The sequence below is a fragment of the Sciurus carolinensis genome, chromosome 12 (assembly GCF_902686445.1).
Source record: "Sciurus carolinensis chromosome 12, mSciCar1.2, whole genome shotgun sequence".
NCBI classification, from domain to species: Eukaryota; Metazoa; Chordata; class Mammalia; order Rodentia; family Sciuridae; genus Sciurus; species Sciurus carolinensis.
This window is the reverse complement of record NC_062224.1, coordinates 57980865-58003666: the sequence shown is the minus strand read 5'-3', so window position 1 is coordinate 58003666 and position 22802 is coordinate 57980865. Positions and strand designations below refer to the sequence as shown.

General features: G+C 38.4%; 1 protein-coding gene across 1 annotated transcript in view; it reads left to right on the top strand.

Moving 5' to 3' along the window:
• Positions 1–11117: 11117 nt before the first annotated feature.
• The window catches only part of Akt3 (AKT serine/threonine kinase 3), a 294858-nt gene continuing 283173 nt past the window's right edge, over positions 11118–22802 (top strand). The window contains 2 exon segments of the mRNA XM_047521463.1: positions 11118–11781; positions 22634–22791. Of these exon segments, the coding sequence (XP_047377419.1) occupies positions 22746–22791 (46 nt within the window). The 5' untranslated portion in view covers positions 11118–11781; positions 22634–22745.

Sequence of the window (22802 nt, the reverse complement as noted above, 5' to 3'; positions counted from 1 at the left end):
GTTCAAGGAAGTAAAAGGTAAGGCATTATGGGCCAGCCTTCATCCTGCATGTGTCCAACAGGCATTGTCACTGGTCCCTTCCTCCTTCAAGCCATGAAGCATGATCACTGTCAAATTTCTCCCACTGTCTACTAACTGCATTTTAACTATGCAAATCTTCATTAACCTTTTTTTTTTTTTTGTGGTGCTGGCGATGGAACCAGGCTCTGGTGCATGCTACTCAAGTGCTCTGTCAGTGTGTACATCCTCAGCTCTTACATTTACTCTTACCTTGGAGCAGTACCCACCTTCCTTTCAAAGTTTATCCCTTTGTTTATTTTTCCCCCATATTCTTACGAATCATTCCCTGATAAACGATCTGCTTTTTCCTTCATTCCAAGATAAATGATGAGCTCCTTCCCTTTTCCCATTTATATTATCTAATTTCTCTCATTGTTAATAATAATAACAAAAGTTTCATTACCTTGGATCCCTGTTGACTATCACTCCTCTTCTCTGCTAAAGTTTTTCCAAGAGCAAAATGTAAAGAACACCAGCTGCAATGGAAGACAAACCTTGGTGGGGGTTTCTGGTTTTGTCACTTGCTAGCCTGGTTCCTTAACCTCTCTGAACTCATTTCATCATCTGTAATGTGGGAATGGTAATTCTTATTTTATGAAGTTGTAATGAGAATTAAATAGAAAAGATACAACGGGCATGAATTAATTTCCCAAATTCAGGAATGTGGGAAATGTAACATTGTTTCTAGAATTCAATTTCATTTCTATTTTGAGCCTCCACTTTGCTGGGTGGTGCAAAACTTCCTTTCCACTTAGGGTTTTAATGATGTTTTGGAGGGAAAGCAGTTGGAAGAATAGCCCACATGGTAGCAATTCATCTGGACACAGAGACTATTGGTCTTGATTGTCTGGTGTTCTTTGAGATGTAAGTCATCCCAATTGCCCTTTGGATTTTAGTCCTTGAAAATTACATCTGAGCTGTCTCAGTCCCTTTGTCCCCATGTGGTGGTTTACTGGCATTATGATGCTGATTCTCTAATAGAGTAGAGCATGGGAATCTCAAAAGCCTGTCTACAGATGTGTGCAGACTTAGAAACCCTGGTCACACAGAAGTCTTGTGTTGTAGCCCAGGTTGTGCTGGGCCTTAGGATGGGACTACATCCAAATATACTCATCACAAGTTGAAAAAATACTGTAAGTCAAAAGCGCATTGAAAAAAATCTGACTGAATGTCCTAGCTTAGCAACACAGAATACACTGTAGAGTGTTGGTTGTGGACCCTGTGTCAGCTGACTGGAAGCTGTGGTTCACTGCCACTGCCCTGCCCAGCATGGCATGAGAATGTTGTACTGCATGTCTCTTTGGCTGGGAAAAGATCAAAATTCAAAATTCCAAGTATGGTTTCTACTAAATGTGTATTGTTTTCACACCATCATAAAGTCGAGAAAAATCATAAGTCAGGGACCGTCTGTATTGTCCTCCTATGCATAAGCAAAGTGCTGGCACAGAATTTGTCTCCATGTATATTTCAATAAATATCAGTTCCTCCCCACATCTCTCCACTATCTGCTTTTCCTCATTTGCTATTTTCTCTCTCAGTTCATTGAAGGTTTCAGCTGCATTATACCATGAGATTACTTCAATATAGGAAGCCAATAATTTAACACTTATCAGTATTAATCTTTTATTTGACCTCCTTGTAGCATTCACACTGCCCTCTTTTCGAAACTCTCTCCTACCTTGACTTTTATGACTCCAGTTTTCATGACTCTCTCCTACCTTGACTTTCATGACTCCAGTTTCTCTTCTTCCCTTTTGCCCTCTAGGGTTAGTGCTTCTCAAGGCTTTGTGTGTTGCTTGGTGCCACTTACGCCACACTAATGCAGGCTTCTCTTTTCAGACCAAGTCTTGTAGTAGACCTCCATAATTTCAATCCCGAAATGCCTCTGATGTTAAACTGGGTAATTCTGGTAGAGGTCTTAGAGTATTTGGTACAGGGTGAGCACTTTGTCATGTCAACTATTGTGTTTATTACTGTTAACCAACCTTCTGGCAAGTGTGCAAACTTCTGATCATAAACATATAAAAATACTGATCCTGACAGTTTTAGAGATTTTAGTCTGTGATTGATTGAGTGGTCCTCTTGCTTAGGGTGAGGCAGGATATCTTAGCAGGAGACCTTGGTGGAGCAAAACCACTATCATAGTGTCCAGGAAAGGAAACATAGAAGATGGGATTGGAGGTTCCACAATCCCCTTCTAGGGCATGCCCCTAGTGACCTAAGCACTTCCCAGTAGGCCCCACCTCCTGAAGGTCCACCACCTCCCATGGACATGGTTATTGGGGGATACTTAAGATTCATATTATAGTAATTACTATATCTACCTGGAAGTCTCAATCATACTTCCATTTTAACAAAATGGCTCACTTTCTCTTTTCAGTTCATAATCTTGTCTGTTAACAGTAACAGCATTAAATAACATGGTCCTACACACATACACACACACACACTCTCTCTCTCTCTCTCTCTCTCTCTCTCTCTTTCTCCATGCGTCCTCACAATGATAGCAAAGGAGTATTCTGTGTATCATCCTTCATTCCTCCTTTTCCTACCCCTTAGCATGTCATCTGATCACTGGGTCCTATGACATAAATTATTCTGGAAGCCCTTTTCCCTTTCTACTGACTCTACATTTATGTAGTTTCTTTTTTCCTCTTATTCTCCAATTCAAATGTCTTCAAGTCAATGAAAACTCCCCCAAACCTATTTTCTTTTCTTGGGAATCTCTAATGTTACTTATTCTTGACTTTTTGGGGGCCTGATCAACTTCTGTCCTCATTCGAATGCTCAATTTAAATGTCATAGTCTCTCTTTAGGTGACCAGTTCATTCTGTGTCAACCCACTCTTAATTGTTCCCCATAGTTTGTTCTTATCACCTCTATACATATTTCTATTGTAACACTTGTATTGTATTAGAATTACTTATTTATGTTGGTATTCCACATAGATGGAGCATCTTGAATACGCTCCATATTGTAGCTCTCTAGACCTTTGTGTAGAGGGTGAATAAGTATTTATGAAATTAAGTTAGAGTGAATATTAACATGTGAACCTTGTGGTCTGAGATTTAAAAACATTTCATTAGGTCAATATGCAAGCGTTATGGTTTGGATATGAAGTGTCCCCCAAATGCTCCTGTTACTGCAGGAATGTTCAGAGGTAAAATGACTGGATTTTGAGAGCTGAAACCTAATCTATCCTAGTTTGGACTAACTAGGTGGTAACTGTAGGCAAATTGTTAGCAGTATGGCTGGTAATGGTGGGTCACTGGGGGTGTGCCCTGGTAGGGTTCATCTTCCTTCAGCCCCTTCACCTGCTGCCACCTGGCTGCCATTAATGGAGCAGTTTTTCCACCACACCCTTCAGCCAAGATGTGCTGCCTCACTTTGCACCCAGAGCAATGGACCCTCTGTGGACTGTGAGACCTTTGAAACCATGAACCACAACTAAACTTTTCCTCTAAGTTGTTTCTAAACTTTTCCTCTAAGTTGTTTCTATTGGGTATTTTGGTCACAACAATGAAAAGTTGACTAACAGAGCAAGTAAGTTTTATGAAACCCTAACTGGGGATTTAAGAAAAAGATATGGCAACTCGTCATCAGGGAGAAGGTACGTGATGAATAACAAAAGTGGGAGACTTTGCCCTTTTCCTCACCCTTTCTAAATTGTCCCTTGTGGATTACTGAAAGAAGCTTCTGCTCATAAATAAGCTTTCTAGATGTCATTAACTCAAGGACATTCTCAGATATTTGCAAGAAGTAAACAGCTATCTACTATAGGAAAGTAACTTTTCAGAAGTTGAAAAGGCGAAAAGGGACCTTATGTGAGGAAGCATGAGGTAGGTTTAGTAAACTCAAGTTCTCTGATCCTTGTATACTACATCAAGATTCACAGTAGCACTTCGGATGGAGCAAGAGAAAGTTATGGACTTTAAATTAGACATTGAAGTTCAAAGATTTTCTGATTTTTTAAAAAATACCTAAATATAGAACAAAGGATGGTAACTTCTCTTTGGTAATAACAAACATTAAAAGGAGGTCAAGGTAGTCTTACACTATTTTTTTTTAAAGCAACTTATGATTCATGCTTGTATCTAGAGGTTTTAATGGCTCAATATAACCTTTGCCCAAGTGACCAACTCTCCTACTTTCATGGCTAAGATATGAGGTGCCCTCCAAAAGCTCATGTGTGAGACAATACAAGTTTCAGAGGTGTAACTATTGGATTATGAGTGCTTTAACCTAATTAGTAGATTAATTCTCTGCTATGGATTAACTGGGTGGTAACTGTAGGCAAGTAGGATGGGCTGGAGGAAGTAGGTCACTGGGGGCATGCCTTTGGGCTTTATAGTTTGTCCCTGAGGAGTGGAGCACTCTCTGCTTCCGACCATTCTCTGAGTGGCTTTCCTCAGTCATGCCCTTTCACCTTGGCATTCTGCCTCACCTTGTAGAGTTTGCTGACCATGAACCAAACCTCTGAATCTGTGGGCCAAAATAAATTTTCCTCCTCTACTTTGTTCTTGCCAGGTCTTTTGGTCATAGTGATGACAAGTCTGACTAAAACACCTAACAAGTGTATTTCTATATTTTATTCCTCATTTTGTGGCATCCATATCATAGGATCTTCAGAGATCAAATTTCATCGTGTTCAACTTTAAGTCTTTTAAGACAAAAATTTCAGGAATTAACCAAGGGCAAGAAGCTCCAAAAATATTTAATAATATTAACGTAGGTAATAATGTATGAAAAAGCAATTTGTTCACACATATTTGTCAAACAGAAATACATAGAAAAGATACTATTTTAATTAATTTTGTGCCTTGAACACCTGTTAACCTAAATATATTTTATTCAGTAGTAGTTGATAATTTTTTCATACATATGAGCACAAACTCAAATAAGAAACAGAGAAAATAAATATGCTGCAGAGAGAATATTTTTTAAAAATATTTTTAGTTGTAGGTGGACACAATACCTTCATTTTGTTTATTTATTTTTATGTGGTGCTAAGGATCGAACCCAGTGCCTCACATGTGCTAGGCAAGCACTCTATCACTGAAGTACAACCCCACCCCCAAGAATATGCTTTTTAATAGAAATTTAAAACTTAAGTTTCAACTGAGATCTCAAGATATGAAAAAATGAAATTTCAAGTTAGATCACTATTATGAAGAAAATAGTGCAAAACCTAGTTTATGACCCAACTGCTCCATTTTAAAATATAAAATAGTGGAGACAATTCCAGAGAGAGGAGATCCATGATGGGATTATACTGAGGAGAGTTATGTTCACCGTCTCTCCATTTCCTGTGGAAAGGAGGTGGAAGATACTTCTTCAGCAAATGCTTGGGGGCCTTCACGGACTTCCACGGCATTGTGTAGAAAGCACAAAATGTGTCCACTGCAAGGATTCCACAGATTGGGATATGACTTCCATTCAGGAAATTGGGAAATAGGCTGCCCAGCTGCATCCATTCAGAACCAAGAGGGAGAGAATGGATGCTGGCGCAAAGATTAATTGTTTCTTGTGGCTCTGATATAGTTCCATGGAAGAGAGAGAACCCACCTGGAACTATTTTGAATCCTGCATAGGACCTTCTGCCAGGGGTCAAAAGAACTCTGATAAGTTGAGGAAGTGGAAGCTGAGGAATGATCAGGAGCAGATAGCTGAAAGAAAAGGTTGATCACCAATGTCACAGGGATTATAGGTAGAGGAGCCAGGAGCAAAACTCCAATGAACCTCTGGATAACAAGCCTTAAGCACACACTAGTGGTTTTATGAACATGCAATGTACAGGGTCCTCCTGCACTTGGTTTAATGTTTCGTTGTCACTGTTTTGAAATTTTTAATTCTTCTCCAATAAGAACCTTGGCATTTTCATTTTGTACCAGGACCTGCAAATCGTGTAGCCAGTCCTGCAAGCCAGTTTGAGATTGCAAAGCTGGCTAGCAATGGTACCCGCTGGATGAGAACTGTTTTGTCCTTTACCCACAGACTGACTTTGGGGTGGAAGAGAATAAGAGAGAAAAAGAGAAACTGAGCCTATCTGCTTTCCCCTCTTAGCCTTTTAGTCTAGAGAAGAATTGAGTTGCAAACCAAATTCAGAGTTTTGGTTAAAATATTATTATTGAATTGAGACACTGTTTGCAATTTAAAACAGCCATAGTTCTGTCTAATAACTAAATGTCAACAGAAAAATTCTGATACTGAATTTCTTTCTACCAAAAGAAACAAACCAGTATTATTTAATGAGAAAGTAAAGAATCAAAAACTGAAAGTCTTCTTATGGATTTAAAAAAAAAAAAAAAAGGACTTGAAACTTTCCAGTTGATTATTGGTAGAAGAATTTGTTTTTTTTAATGGATGGGAAACTTTCTGGAACAGGTGGGCCAGGAAAGTATTTACATGAGATAACAAAGAGTTGAGTTACTGAGGTGAAGTTTGGAAAGATACTATTTCATTGCTAGTTGTTGTGTTGGAAAGTTCAATCCCAACAGAGCGGACTCTGAAACAGCTAGAAATGTTGTTCCATTTCAGAAAGAAAAATATATATACCTAAATGAGGTTTTGGAATTACACTGTATATGTATTAGTTTTATTGCAAACCATGGGTCTCCTACACAATCAGGAACAATAATTAGTATGCTTTTTGCTTTGGAGTTAGAACATGAACTCTAGCTCTAAGCTCCATCAGCAGTTGTTTAATTGTGGTCAGTAACTTTCTGTGACTCAAGCATCTTGAAATATAAATTATAATGCCTAGGGATGGTTTAAGTTGCAAATAGACTCAGTTGTCTAAGTTAGAGAGTGAAAATATAAATGAAAAAAATTTCTTCATATTCCAGTAGCATAGCAGAGAAAAAAACTGACTACAAATTAAAAGGGAGGTTTCCACAGGGCTTTCTTTATGTATCTGTTTCACATGACACCAGGTTAGTGATATATCCTGTCCTCAGGAATGTTCATGTTCCTACAAAGCATTTGACCTATGCTTTAAGAAAAACATCCATACAAAAGAGAAGACAATTAGTACAGATAACTACTGCAATGGATTCTTCTATTATGGCTTAGTTAATGTTACTGTAACAAAAATCCTACAGACTGGTAGCTTAATCAACAGAAATTTATTTCTCATAGTGCTGGAGGATGGGAATTCTAAGATCAAGTCCCTGGCTCACCTACTGGCTGGTGAAGGGTTGCTTCCTGGTCTGTAGACAGTCATCTTTTTATTGTATTCTGTCATGGTGGAGAGTAGAGATAAAAGATGTAAGTTCTGTGTCTTTTCTTAAATGGTATTAATTCCAGTCACAAGGGCTCTATCCTAATGAGCTAGCTACCTCACAAATGCTCCATCTCCTAATATCATCACATTGATCATTAAGATTTCAATATGTAAACGTTGGAAAGACACAAATATTCAGTCCATAACATATTATTCATACCTTTATTTAAGTTATGCTCTTGTGGAAATTTCTCTATTAATACTCTAGGATATTCACTAATGATGCAACATGGTTATTTCAGAAACCAACCATGGCAGAAACTGGATGACTCTTCCTTGAATCTTTTCTTTTTCTTTCTGAGCCAGGCTCCATTTTGTGGTATGCCTTGTATTATGATGGCGTGGGAGATTTCTTACTAGTGGAATGTGGATAGAAGTGATGTACATAAAACCTCCCTTGAGCCATGTTCCATGCTTCACTTTTCTATCAACTTATGTTGTGATTACCTGTTGAACACATCAGAACTCTAATGTGGAAAAAACTTGTGGCCATGAACAAATGCTCAGTGGAGACTTGCCTGTCGTCCAGAACGTTACAAGTATGATGTGAATGTACTTCTATTGATATGTGATCATACAGATTTTTGTGTTTGTTGTAGCAGTCAGAATTACATTAATATGAATATATTCACATTTATGGTAAAGGAATTTTAGCTTGCTGACCACTTACTATGTTTTGGGCACTAATATTTCACATAAGTTGTTGAAGCAGTTGAAACTGCCATTTCTCAAATGAGGAAATTAAAGTCTTAGAAAAATTAAGCAAGTTGCTGGAAAGAACACAACACAGAGAGTATCTGAACTCAAATCTGCAAATCTCCAAAGCATATTATATGCTTTTCAATAAACCATTTTGCATCTCAAGAGGAAAATATTACACAAACTACATATAGTGCACATATTTGTCCATTCATTAACTTATTCAATACTTATTCTGTGCTGTTTGCCACATTCTATCTTAGGACAAGATATCCCCCCCCCTTTTTTTTTTCCAATAAAGGGGATTGAATTAAGGGGCGCTTAACCACTGAACCACATCCCCAGCTTTTTAATATTTTATTTAGAGACAGGGTCTTGCTGAATTGCTTAGGGGCCTTGCTAGGTTGCTGAGGCTGGTTTTGAATTTGTGATCCTCCTGCCTCAGTCTCCCGAGCCACTGGGATTCATAGGTGTGCGCAACTGCACACAGCTAAGATATCCTTTTTAATAAAAGACAGAAAAGTAGTCATTTTGTAATCTGATGATCTGATCTGAATATTTATACTCCTGCCGCCCCAATTTATAAGTTGAGATCCTAATCCTAAGGTGATGGTTTTAGGAGGTAAGGCCTTTGGGAGGTAATTAAGTCATGATGGTGGGTCCCTCAAGGAATAAGATTAGTGACTTTGAGACCAAAGAGAGTTCCCTTATTCCTTCCAACATATGACACAGTGAGAAGTTACCATCTGTGACACAGGAAATTGAGCCCTCACAAGATAAAAGATACCAAATTTACCGGTGTCTTGATTTTGGACTTTCCAGCCTCCAGAACTGTGAGCAAAAAATACCTGTTATTTCATAAGCGATCCAGGGTTTAAGGTATTTCATTATAGTCTGAATTAAGAGAAACACCTGGTATCATGAAATTCTAAATGTGTTTCTAATTTAAATTATTCTCAAGAAAAGGTATAAGTACTAAAGAAATAGCTCTTGGTATCTAACTTATTCATTACAACAAATAACTACTACTGAGAAATGCTAACTCTAAGAAAATCTAGCTTAATAACACATGAGGATTTTCTTCCCATGGATGAACACACTGTTGCACACCACATTATTGGGATGTGATGGCAAGGAAGAGGAGAAATCTAGTATATGCTTTGTACCAGAGCATCATCATACAAAATTGGCAGATTCTGTCAAATTCATAATGCTGAAGTGTAAGAAGAATAATGCTATAGTTTTAATTAATAATTTTATAATAAAATTTTTATCATAGAGATTTAGGAAATTACCATAGTACTAAAACAAAAAACACAGCAGAAATAGAAGCCTAAGTTTTTTCAAATACATGAAGTCCAGAGCATACAATCCATTCTAGTTCATGCAACACTTAATTTTAAAGATGATTCAATCCACCCAAGATTTAACACAATCTGATAGGACCAGGAAAAATATATTGAGGAAGTCTGGCTCATAAAGCATATTTAGTTCTCTTCAACGTTGATGTTAAAAGTGGAAACAAGTGAAAATCTCATTGATAAGAGGTATCTAATAATTCAGTAATTCCAAATACAACTCTCAGTTAAATATTTAAGAGTTTGACTCTTTCTAGTGCTTGTGTCATACGGGACCATATTCTTAAAAATAAAAAGTGGATTGGTCTACAATATAATAAAAACCAGACCCATTTGGGAAGAAAAGTGCAACCATACCACTTTGCCAAGTGTGAGTATTAGAATTGGTAATTATGGGAATAAGTCATGTTTATTTTATACATAAATTGAATAGAATTAGGACTCAGCCTATGTTTATTAATCAGTTCATGGTCTGCTGGGAAATAGGAGAAAAGGGGAAAGGCAACAATGGAGTACTTTACTCTGATATGGATTTTTCTTTTTCTCTTTCTTTTGGCAGAGATGAGAACTGGCATCGCGCATACTGGGCAAGTGCTCTACCGGAGCTACATCCCCAGTTCAAAACTTGATCTTAAAATGGCAAATTTTGTTCTAGAATGCTCAAGCAAAATAAGTTTCACTTATTAAAGGAGAAAACACGTTTTCTTTCTTATTAGGTTTCCTAGTTCGGTCCACAATCCCAACAGACATGCATTTCCTAAGAGAAAATTTGTGTCCTAGATGTTCGAATACAACTCACCATATAAATATCCAGGGATTTAGTATAAAAGAATGGACAGGGAGTAGAAGGAAGTTCAGAGTCGGAGAAGCTCTTCGACAAAAAGAAACCAAAGACATTAACAAGAATTTTGCAGTGGGAGAAAATCATGGATACCTTAACAAGGATAGAACCAGATAGTCAATTATGTGGCAGGTATTTCCGGAAAGGATGAAACACGGTCTCAGAAAAAGTAAACTTCTTTCATAACTTTCTGGAGTATGATGTATGACCATTTTCAAAATCAGTGTCTCCACTGCACATATCCTTAGGCAATGAACTTTAAAAGAAATGGTATCTTCCTAGTAAATGTAATAGCTGCCTAGAAGTCAATGAAACAAATATCCCTAAGAAACCCTTCCTAGTGATTTTAAGAGCGAATTAAGATTCAACTACAACCTGTATACAACGTGTGGTAAATTTTTTTTTCCGGAAAGTTATTCTTGGTAATATCTGCTAGGACAGTCATACCAGTTTGGCATCCGGGACAGATCCGGAGACCCCATTCCCAGAGTGCAGGGGGTGGGGTCCATTCCCCCGCGTCAGGTCTCCCCCACCCCGTCGGGCCCCGCCCACCAGGGGGCTTCCAGGTTCGGCCTGGCGCCAGGCCCAACCTCCCTAAGAAGCCACTGAGACTCCTAGGCCCGGTTGCGCACGCCCTAGCCACGGCTGATGGGCATGGGAAGAACGCCGGCGCGAGGGGAGCCTCTGCAGCCGGTCCTCGGGTGTCGGCCGAGAGCCACGCGGGCGCGGGGAAACCCAGAACTTCCCGCTCGGGAATGACTGCCCCCGCTCGCGGCGCTGGCTGGCTGGGGGGGATGATCTCGCGAGAGGAGAGGGGGCGCGCCGCGGGTTTGGGGGGCACGGGGAAGCCTGAGGACGAGGGCCCGGTAGGGAGGCGGCGGGCAGTGCCGGGGACGCGGGGAAGCCGCTCCCGCCAGTCGCCGAGAGCCAGCCCCTGACGTCAGGAGTTTTCCTCAAAGTCAACAACAAGCCCCGCGGCGGCGGCGAAAACCGATCGACTGCGGCCCCGCGAGGGAGGAAGGAGGGGGCGGGGAGGTGGCGGCAGGGTCCCTTAGGCGCGGCGCGGCCCTGCGGACGAGGCCGCAGACCCCAGCCCCGTGCGGGTCGCGCCCAGGGACCCAGAGCCTCCGCCTGTAGCCTCCCCGCCGGCGCGACCCGGCCCCCGCCCAGCGGTGTTTTCTGGTGATGAATTGAATTTGTAGCCGATATCCGATTCCCATGTAGAGTCTCCGCCTCCTCCTCCCCCCCCCCGCCGCCCGCCCTCCTCCCGCCTCCTCCCGCCGCCGCCGCCACCCGCTCCAGCTCCGCCGCCCGGCCCGGCCGGCTCCCTCCCTCCCTCCCCTACAGCCCTTCGCCTGCCCTCCCGCCGGCCGCACCGGGCTCCAGGGGGCCAGAAGCTCTGCGGGGTGGGGGGAGGACAGGAGGGGTGGAGGAGGGAGGGGGGACCCCCGAGTCGCCCCCTCTCCTCCCCCCGCCCCCCCCCAGCTCCATCATCCGCCACCGCCCGAACAGCTGCGGGGCCGCCGCCGCCGCCTTTGCAGGTAACAGCCACCGCCCCCCACTCTTGCCCCCCTCCACTCCCGCGGGCCCACAGGCCGGGTTCCTTCTCACTGCCGGCCACGGGCGGGGGGTGGCGGCCGGGTAGCGTGAGGCGGGGGTGTCTGGGTTGTCACCGCGCCGGGGGCGTGGGCGGGGGCTGGGTCACCCGACGCTTTGGGTGTGGGTGTGGAGGCCGGGGGATGCTCGGCGCGGATGACACCGACACCCCCTTACTTTCCGGGGGAAGCTGGGGGGCGGTGGTGCGCAGGGGGTCGGGGGAGGGGTGTTCCCGGCCTAGCGGTACTGTCTGTGTCTGGGCTGCCCCGGCCCGGCGCCTCCTGTCTCTGCGCAACTCTCGCTCCTTCCCTTCGGCCCTCCCAGTCCGGGCCGCGGGGCGTGGGGAGGGGGCGCCCGCTTGGCCGGGGGCGGCGGTGAGGTTATATAACACGTAGCGCCGGGTGTCAGTGTGTTTGGGTTTGGGGGGAGGGGGCTGTCTGCCGCGTGCCCTGGCGCTGGGGCGGTCTGTGCGCATAGGGTGGGGTGAAGGCAAGGATGCACCGGCGTCCCCCGGGGTCCCCTTCCTCTCCCACCCTACTCCGCCGCAGGCGCGCAGGAAAAGACGGCGCTGATGGTGTGTGTGTGTGTTTGTGTGTGTGTGTGTGTGTGGGTGGGTGTGGGTGTGGGAGGTGGGTAACGTACTTGTCTCTGTTTTTAATAGTAGTGGGGTTTTGATACGCTTGGGAGTTGTGTGCTAAGAATAGAAATGTGCGGAAGATGCTGGGTTTGGCTGATACACTGATGCTGTCGCTGCTGGCGGCGGCGGCGGCGGCGGCGGCGGCGGCGGCGGCGGCTCTGGCTGCAAGTAAACAAACCAGCCTCTTCCTCGTCCACCACCTCCTCCTGCGCATCGGTCTGCATCAGCCATGATGCTGGTGGGGCCCTTCTGAGCCCAAACTTGAAGCCTCGCTGGTTGCTGTGATAACCCTGACGCTGAGGCGGGGTCACCCCTTGTTTGGGATTTCCGGGGAATCTATGGTTAGGCTAGAGATACTGAAACTCTGGGGCTAGGTTTTTTCCAGTGCTTTTATTTACTGGTTGTTTATCCTCTGAAAGCAGAGGAAATGCTTACCCATAAGTCCAAAGCTAGGATGCTCACATTTCTCCATCAAAAAATGTTATAAGAATAAAACTCATTTTGCCAGGGAGGTATTTTGGTTGAAAATCCAATGGGTTGTAATTGATACTTTCCAAACAGAAACTCGACAATGAAACCTATGCATTTATAATAATTTCTAGCACTAATAAAATATTCACATTCTTTTTAGAAACTTTTGAAGCTACAGGATATGTGCCTTTTCATTCATAGTTAATACATTGATGATTACCTTCTAATCATCTCCTTAGACATGTGTTCTATATTAGAACCATAAATCTCCAGACAACCACCGCATTTTGTTTTGAGTAGAAACTCATTATATATGTTTACTTAGGAAAAAGTTGGAAAAACTAAAGGTGGAATAGTTCAATAAAAATGATTTAAGAAATGAAGATTCGTTTTTATAATGAGTATCATTTGAAAAATATGTATAAGTGAATATGTATATTTAGGAGGTGGTTGACTAAAGTGAATTTTTTTATTAGAAAGTGGCTACTTCATAAATTTCTAGTTTTTCCTTAACATCCGACTGAATATACAATTATAGGGAAGACATAATGTAACTGTTTTCTTTGTCAAGATATAAGCCTGACTGCCTTTGAAGATCTTTTTGTTTTTCATACTTGGGTTGACCCCAACATCTTTGGTTTGCCCCAATATCTTTGGTTTGAGTTTCAAATTTTAAAATCAGGGGAAGCATACATTATGTGAATGAAACAACATTGGAATTTAGATGAACTGCAGGTAGTGATTAGTTTTCAGTTGTATTGTGTATTTTCTATACTATGTTTTCCTACAATATTTTAAAATTAAAAAGTACATGCTAATTATGCAAAAAATTTGACACTGCTAATTATATTCATTTTTGTCTTCCATGCTTAGCCTTTCTTTAATGATTAGTGAATTGTCTTCCAACTTAAAGTTAATTTTTAGCTTAATAATCTTGACATTGATCCATAGTTGTTGTGTATGTCAGAACATTTAAAGGTCTGCTTTGGATTTTTTGGTTATGTATTTTACAGTTGTGAAATAGTTTAAGGTTTTATTCGTTTAACAAATTACTAGAGTGGACTGTGTGCTGGGGGCTGGTTTGAGTAAAAACTTTAAATATTTACATTTCATTCAGAAGATTGCTATGGTGAGAAAGAATTTGTTTTCAGAATCATTGCAAATCTTAAAAAAGTGTTGGTTAAACTTATGGGAAATGAAGTCTGTGCAAAGGAAAAATTTAAGATTTTTTTAAACTCTAGCTTTTGATTTAAACATGAAAATTTCCAACCATTGGGGCTTCTTTAAAAAGAGGAACCTGTTTTATGAATTGTTTTTGTGGAAGTTTAGCTTTTAAACTGCATATTTTTGTGAAGATAGGTAGTTACACTTTGCTTGGTTGATATACCTGTTAGTTCAGGAATTTGTCCTTGAAATGATTAAGCAACTGCTGTTTACAATATGTTAATTGGATCTTTACCATGATTTGATAGGAGCTGGTTTTTAAAGTATGAGTAAGTTCGAAGCATTAAATAATTTAAAACCATTTCGATCGAGACAACAACATGCAAGAAGAGGAAAACCATTTTCATTTTGCTTTGACCAAATCAATCTTGAACTTTGGCTTGCATTTTTAAGATAATATGAAATTAGTACACGTGATTTCTGTAGATTTGTGTTAAAATATTTAAATCATTTAAAATTATTCCTTAACTCCAGATTTCAGTATGTGTATTAGTATTCTAAAAATCCTGGTTTCACACAGCATACCCTTTTCTGGAAGGGTAGCCTGAATTTTCTGATGTTAACATATGTTTTGTCATGGTCTGGATTCAATTTCCGTTTAATACTAGCCAGTATTTGGTGGGTATTTGTCATGTGCCAGGCACTGCTATCTGTACATTTCATGGATTAATTCACTTTGTCTTCACAGCAACCCTTGTTGCATTCTTGAAAGTGATTTTCATGTGAGAAAAATACTTATTGTGGCATAAAAATCTGTTCTAATTTTCCTGATTCTGGATCACTTTTTCTTTAGCTTTTTGAGTTCACACTTACAGTGTTAAATTTGAATGATGTACAGTAAGTTTCACAGAATCAAGTTAATATAGTTTAAAAAAATGTGTGTTGACTGACCCATTAACATTCTTTTTCATTTCAGTTGTTTTAAATGCCAAATTGAATGCCTCTACTGCTTACATATTTTATTGTAGCCTTGTAGTCTTTCATCAAATTAGATGTAAACTCATTTCTCCTGCCAGGTAATCTACAAATAGTATTTGGTGAATACATTTAATATATTCTTCTTGAACTATAGGTCCTTTTTTTTTTTAGTTTTGCTTCTTTTCAATACTTTGCTTATATTTATCACCAAACACAGATATTTCACATTTCTAAGTAAGTATATTTTGCTAATTTTCAGAGAAAATAGATTTACTGAAAGAAAACAGAATGTTCAAATGATATTTTTTTTTTCTCCCCTATATTAAGAAAGCCTCTGACCATATTTGTGTGGCTGTTGGATGAGAGGAAAGGAAAATAGTGTTTTGCCAATAATGGAATTTAGACCAAATTTTGTCTGAATTGCTGTTTGATGCTTTATCTTCCCAATTATTTATTCAACTTTTGAGGACAGGACTATATATAATCATGATACTGTCACTTATGATGAAGTAGATTTTTAGCAAATTTTGAGAAATTAGATATTAGTTTTGGAAGAATTATAAAGCTATTTAGAGCTCATCTAATGCAACACTTCATTATTAAGGAAATTAAAGAATTAAAGGGACCTTATACAGCATTACTGTGGGTGGGGCAGAGTTGGGAACAGGGAACCAAGTTTCTTGGCTAGTCCAGTGCTCTGTCTAATGTGCCATTGTGATGGGACTTTGTTTTAGGATATCAGACTTCAGTGGTTAACTCTCAGTTTAACCTGGGGTAAAGTTGTAAAGATGATTCTTGGCATTTACTGGAGCATAGATTAATTGTATTAATGTGTATATATAGATTTTATTTTATGATTAGGATGGTCTCCAAATCAGATTTTAGAATGATTTTACATGTATGTTAGAAATATATGGCCAGCTATAACTAAAGTTCTTTTAGTAGTTCTCAACCTGTGTTATCAAGGTGCCTTCACACAGAGACAAGCAACACTTTTTATATGAGAAATGGGGGGAGGATAATTTATCAAAAGCTTGTTTATTTTTTATTTATTTATTTTTTGTGGAACTGGGGATTGAACTCAGGGGCATTCTATCATTGAGCTACATCACCAGCCCTTTTTAGGTTTTTATTTTCAGACAGGCATCTCTGAGTTGCCCAAACTGGCTTCAAATTTGGGATCTTCCTGCCTCAGCCTCCTGAGTAGCGGGTTTACAGGTGTGTGCCACAGCACCTGGCTCAGTAGCTTGTTTAGTGGTTTAGTTCATGAAGCAGAGGAATCTGATGAGCATTTTCCTAATTGTTTCAAATTAGAATATAAATAAATCACCTAGGCACAAGCTGATAATTTAATAATGGATGTATTGGTTAAAATGGCACTCACTCAAATGCCCTAAAAAGGAGAAAATGCTTCATAGTTTTGTAGATGTATTTTAGAGTTTATGAAGTTATAGTCTTTAAGAAGTGACATTTTGAAAGAACTGATAATTATGTCTGAAAGTTAGATCTATTCAGGTATTTTACCATCATAATCTGAATTTCTGGAAGACAGAGGGCTTTAAGAAAATTCCACAAAGTGTGTTATTGTACTCTGAGGAAACAAATCCAAAATATAATATATGGTTTATGTAACTCACTTTTGAATGTGATACTGTGTTTTGTTTTGTTTGTTTTGTTTTGTACTAGGTATTGAACTCGGGTCCTTTATCACTGAGCTACTCCCCCAGCCCAGCCCTTAATTTATTTATTTTTTTATTTTGAGGCAGGGTCTTACTAAGCTACTTAGAACCTTACAAAATTGCTGAGACCGGCCTCAAACTCTTGTGATCCTGTTTTTATGGGATTACAGGCATGTGCCACCAGGCATCTGGCTGAATATGATGTTTTTTTTAATAGGTAACAACTCAAAAGGAAAAGACTATCTTAGAATTAGACGTTTGATATCCTCATGTATTATGGCATATATTAATTTCACCTACTTCTGGAAATCAGAAAAAAACATAGAATTATATTGTGGATATCCTTGACCATCATTTGTATTTAAAAATAGCATATTTCATGGTATTTGAACATTAGTTGTCCTTATTGAGTTTGGTTACCATATATATAGTATATAGAAACTGTGATAGGAATAAGTACATTCCACACAGTATTATAGCCAAAGTTGAAGAATTATACTTTAAAGAAAGCTACTGATTTTATTCTGAAAGTTAACTTAGAAATTAACATATAGGAAATTAGTATCCTATGAAGTTTGTTCTTATTTGTATGAAAGAGAATTGCTGGGGGACCTTTTAACTGTATGTCAACTTACTTTTAGTCTTGTGTTATTTGTGATACTTCAGTTATTAAATTTTTCATGTAGTTTAAAATGTTTTGCTTTCTTGGATTTTTGGAAGATGATGTGATATAAAAATTGTTCAGAACTATCTGCAGATGTTAATTATGTATGTTTGAGAGTTCATATGTTGTTAATGGGTAGAAAGTATACTAAACTGACAGGTGACCTCACTTGCAGGTAGTCACTTCTGTTACTTGTGTTACTAGCTTGTTATGATAACTGAGGGGAAATAATGTCAGCATTATTGGTCACAGTTTTCTTAGATTCATTAGTGGATGCATTAGCTACTGCACAGATTATTTGTAGAATCAGATGAGATGATATAAGTGAAAGCTCTTTGATGCCAAATTTTATTGTAGGTTTGGAAAATATTTAAATAATTACCTTAACTCAATATCATTCTTGTCACAGAGTAGAAAAATCAATATATATTTGAGTAAATGTATATTACATTTTTTGAGTGAATCATATTCTAAAACATGGTTGAAGTTTATTGCTTAACTGCATGGTTGATTGCTATATGTAAACATATTCTTTAAAATATTTTAAATATCACTAAGCAAATATGCTGTTCTTTCCTTTTTTTTTTTTCCCATGATAATTTTTGGGTAGTATTGATTTTTATTTTGTTTGGAGTTGAAGCTTGATGATCAAAACAAAAATTGTCCAAAAAATGTCAAGTAAAAGAGAACAATTTTAATATGTTCTAGTCCTTGCAATTAATGGACTAGGCATAGGCTTAAATGCAATAGGCTTAAAAGAAAAATTCAAAATTATCTTTTATGACTCATTGGATAGAACACATTTCTACAAAAGTTAGGATTGTAGGAGAGAAGTGAAGTTTGTTCTAACCTAGAAAACAGATGGCAAGGTTCCAGCTCATCTTTTTTGTTTATTTTTATTTTTATTTTGTTAGAGCTTTATAGTTATTCATGGTAGTTGGGTTCATTCTGATACCAGCTCATCTCGCAGGAAACATACTTTAATGGATAGGAGAAAATATTATAATTTGAATTATTTACATAGATGTAAATAGTGTAAATTCATATTAAAATTCCATGATGTTTTGAATTCAGTTTTGTTTTTAAGATAGCATAATACCATTCTCTCTGTTGATTTGCAGTATTTATTTGCTTAAACTGTGGAATTTTCTTTTCTTTTTTTTTTTTTTTTTTTTTTTTTTTTGGGTAATGGGAATTGAACCCAGAGGCACTTAACCACTGAACCACATCCCCAGTTCTTTTAATTTTTTATTTTGACACATGGTCTCACTAAGTTGGTTAGGGCTTCAGTAAGTTGCTGAGGCTGGCCTTGAACTCCTGATCCTGTCTCAACCTCCTGAGTCTCTGGAATTACAGGTGTGCACCACTATGCCTAGCTAGCCTCTGTTTTTAATTATTTATCTAAAACAGCCTTTTTGTTCATTCTTTCACTTATTTCATTTTTTCCATAGTTGTTGAAAATCTAAGTCCTTGACATTGTCAAATCGCTTTACTAATTTCTGTTGTGATTAAGTGAAATTAAAAATGTGAACTGTTTTGTACATTATAAATATTCAAATATAATAATTATTATTCAATTCTCCAGATAGTCCTGAATGAAGATACCTGTAATGTAAATGCTTTGTATCAATTCTATATTGAATCTGCTGTGAATTTTATGTGAATTTTATAATAGGAAAAATTAGATTATCCACAGTAAAATGTTTAATGCAATAGACTTGAAAAGAACAATAACCAATTTTGTCTAACTCACTGGATAGAACACATTTCTATAGAAATCAGGTGTGTAGGAAGGAGTTGAAGTTTGCTGTACCCTAGGAAACAGATGACAAAGTTCCAGCTCATCTTATAGGCTAGTGTTTTTAGTAACATGAAAGGACAGATGACTTGTGGTGAGAGCATATTTTATTGCTTATTGAGTCAGTAGCATTGTTTTTATATGTGAAAGGATTTATTTCTGACCTATTGATCATAGTAGTGGGACCTATGACATCTTTTAAGTTATGTTCATCTTTTAAGTTATGTTTAAAGAAGGTATTATTTTAGCCAATAAATATCCAGAAGCAATTTTTAAAGCTGAATATTATGATTATGGACCAAATTTGGTTAACAGTTTAGATGCAAATGGATAAAGCCATCTCTCTAATGCTTGGTGATGAAGATTGAATATTTAATGTACATTTTTAGCAGCTTAAATCTCATAAGCACTAATAAAAAACATCTAAAAAATTAGTTTTTAGAAACTACTTCATTACAAACAAAATTTGTCAATTTAGGTTGATCTGGGTTTTGCAGTGTACTGTTTTGAAGAAGCAGAGTCCATGCCAGTGGAAAAAGCGTATGTATGGTTGGTTGTCTACTTTTTTTTTTTTGGTACCAGGGATTGAGCTCAGGGGCACTCAGCTACTGAGCCACATCCCCAGCCCTATTTTGTGTTTTATTGAGAGACAGGATATCACTGAGTTGCTTAATACCTCCCGTTTCTGAGGCTGCTTTGAACTCTGGATCCCCCTGCCTCAGCCTTCTGAGCCAATGGGATTACAGGCGTTCTGCCACCATGCCTAGCTGGTTTTCTGCTCTTGGTACTCCCATATAGTGGCTGTGTGAGCTTGGGCAAATCACATTATATAAATGGTTTCCCTTTCTTCAGCTGTAAAGTACAAATCTCTCCAGCTTTAGGATTCTGATTATAAAATGTCCACTTAAAATAATTAATTTTGAAAATACTTTTTTGTATTCTTTATAAGGATATCATAATGTAGATTATTTTAATAGGAAGTATGTTTATTGGATATGCATTTTTTGTTATTAATAATTATTTCCCTGATCTCTTGTCTACTTTCACTGTCAAGAATAAGATGTGAAATTGTCTTTAACTCAGATTATACAATTTTATAGTCACAAAGAATGGTCTTAGATGTGGGAACCCTTGCTACAAGTACTGCCAAAGACCAGAGTACAACTCTTTTGGAGACATCATTTTGCTGGAGTGTCCCCAGTATTTAGCTTATTATTTATGTAGTATAATGAGTTAATCCTTTCAGTTACCTAGCACTGTATTATGTAACCAGGTAGCCACATTGGGTTCTTTAGGGTGTTAAGGCAGTCAAAATAATGATTGGATTCCTTGCTGGAGATTTTTTTTGGGGGGGAGGTGCCTTTTTTAGTGGTAAATGGGTCTTGTCTTGAATTAGGTGAACATTTTGTATAGTGGTATTCAATTTAGGCTTTGCTGGAGTAAAGAAGTTATACATATTTATTTAGAACGTTTAATATGTTGATAGTGATATTTTGAGAAGGATGTGGTTTGTAGAATTTCCTAAACTTATTTGACCAACTTCTTTTTTATTTTCCAGAATTTCTGTAATGTAGTATTCTATTAAACATATTTTGGGAAAATAAACCTACATTGTAATACCTTTTTTGACTCTACAAGAGCAGATACCTATGATGATTTTGAGTAGTCCTTGTCTTACCTGTAGGTATTGCCTTCAGTACCATGGCACAAGAAGTTGTCTTCTGTTAAGCTGTAGAGCCTTTGTTAGGCTAGTCAGGCAGTTCAGAGGATGTTTAGTCTTGAGTCTTGATTGCTAAATGATTTGGCTCAGCACTTAATTTGCAGTGGAGAAAAACCTGTAACTAGTTAGGGAGCTCATCTTAAACTTAACTACTATGTTCTGTTTATCAAAACCCAAGTTAGCAGAATAGTATGGTTATATAGTCTGAACATTCATTTTGCTTGTTATCTAAGATTTATACTTTTGTTCTTGAACCACTATAAACATCAGTGTGCTTGAACCATTTCTTTGGAAATGTGGAAATGCTCTAACTCAGTTTTGTCCTTTAACTCCTTTTTAGTTTGAAAGGATAATAAGAAATAGTCCTGTAAACTCATCACTATATATAAGGATGTTTTTAAGGACTTTAATTATTTCATTGTTTGGTATCTTATGAAGACCCATGGAATGAATTTCTGATTTTGTCCTTGGAGGCATTATATTCCTTCTAGGCAACTTTTCTTTTTTTAATTGTAAATATTTAAACCTATTGTATTCCCTTTGCAGTTTCCTTAAATTTGTGGCTCATCTTTCATAAACATAAAGACTTTTACTCCTGATTTTTTTTTTTTAATTTTAAGGCTATGTAGTTTTCAGTTAAAAATGCATACTCTAGACTGGGATTGTGGCTCAGTGGTAGAGCGCTTGCCTAGCATGTGTGAGGTACTAGGTTCAATTCTCAGCCCCACAAATGAATAAGTGAATAAAATAAAGGTCTAGCAACATCTAAAAATATATTTAAAAAGAACACAAACTCTGAAGTCAGTCAGCTTGTGTTCACATCTTGACTCCCATCACTTAGTAGATCTGTTGAACTCCAGAAAGCTTTTTAATCCTTGTCAACCTCAGTTTCCCCATCATGAAATGTAGTTAATAGTACCATAAGAGGGTTTTTGTGGAGATTATCGAGAATGATAAATGTAAGCACCAATAACAATGCTTTGGTACATCTTGAATACTCAAGTTTTTGTTACTTTCATATCCTCTTGTTTCACTTTCTCCGTGTTCTTTAAAAAACAAATGATTTATATTATGTACTCATTGTAATCCCTCTAAAATATTTCTTAGAATTAGGCAGAATAAGAACACACATATATATAAATGTTGGTTTCTTGGCACATTGTATTTTCTTAAAGTACAGCAATTAAAAATATTCATGGGGCTGGGGAGATAACTCAGTCAGTAGAGTGCTTGCCTTGCAAGCATAAGGCCCTGGGTTCGATCCCCAGCACCCAAAAAAACAAAAAACAAAACAAAACAAAAAAAATTCATGATTGTTTGCCTTAATTTTCTGGAATTAACAGATTTAAGCCACTTAACTTTCATTTTCTCCCTTCTTCACCTCAGACACATCATAAATTTTCTATGTTATGTGTTTGTACAGGTGTGACAGTGTTTTTCTTAAGATGTATTTTATTGTAACCTCTTAGATTTGGAAGTTTCACTATCATTTGAAATCTGTCATAAGACCAGAGAAGTGCATTCATTATAGAAATATTTAAATAAGCTTTCCAGTTTGAAGAGCTAGACTTTTATGTGAGGTCAGGCCAGTTGAAGACATTTACAAAGAATTAGTTGTTTGTTATTGCTATGTGAGTTGCAAGAATGGAAAAAAAAAGAAATTCTTTCTTCAATACTTCCTTCCAGGCTGAGTCATCACTAGAGAGTGGGAAGGGCAGCAGCAGCAGAGAATCCAAACCCTAAAGCTGATACCACAAAGTACCATTTCTCCAAGTTTGGGGCTCAGAGGGGAGCCATCATGAGCGATGTTACCATTGTGAAAGAAGGTTGGGTTCAGAAGAGGGGTAAGTGCTGA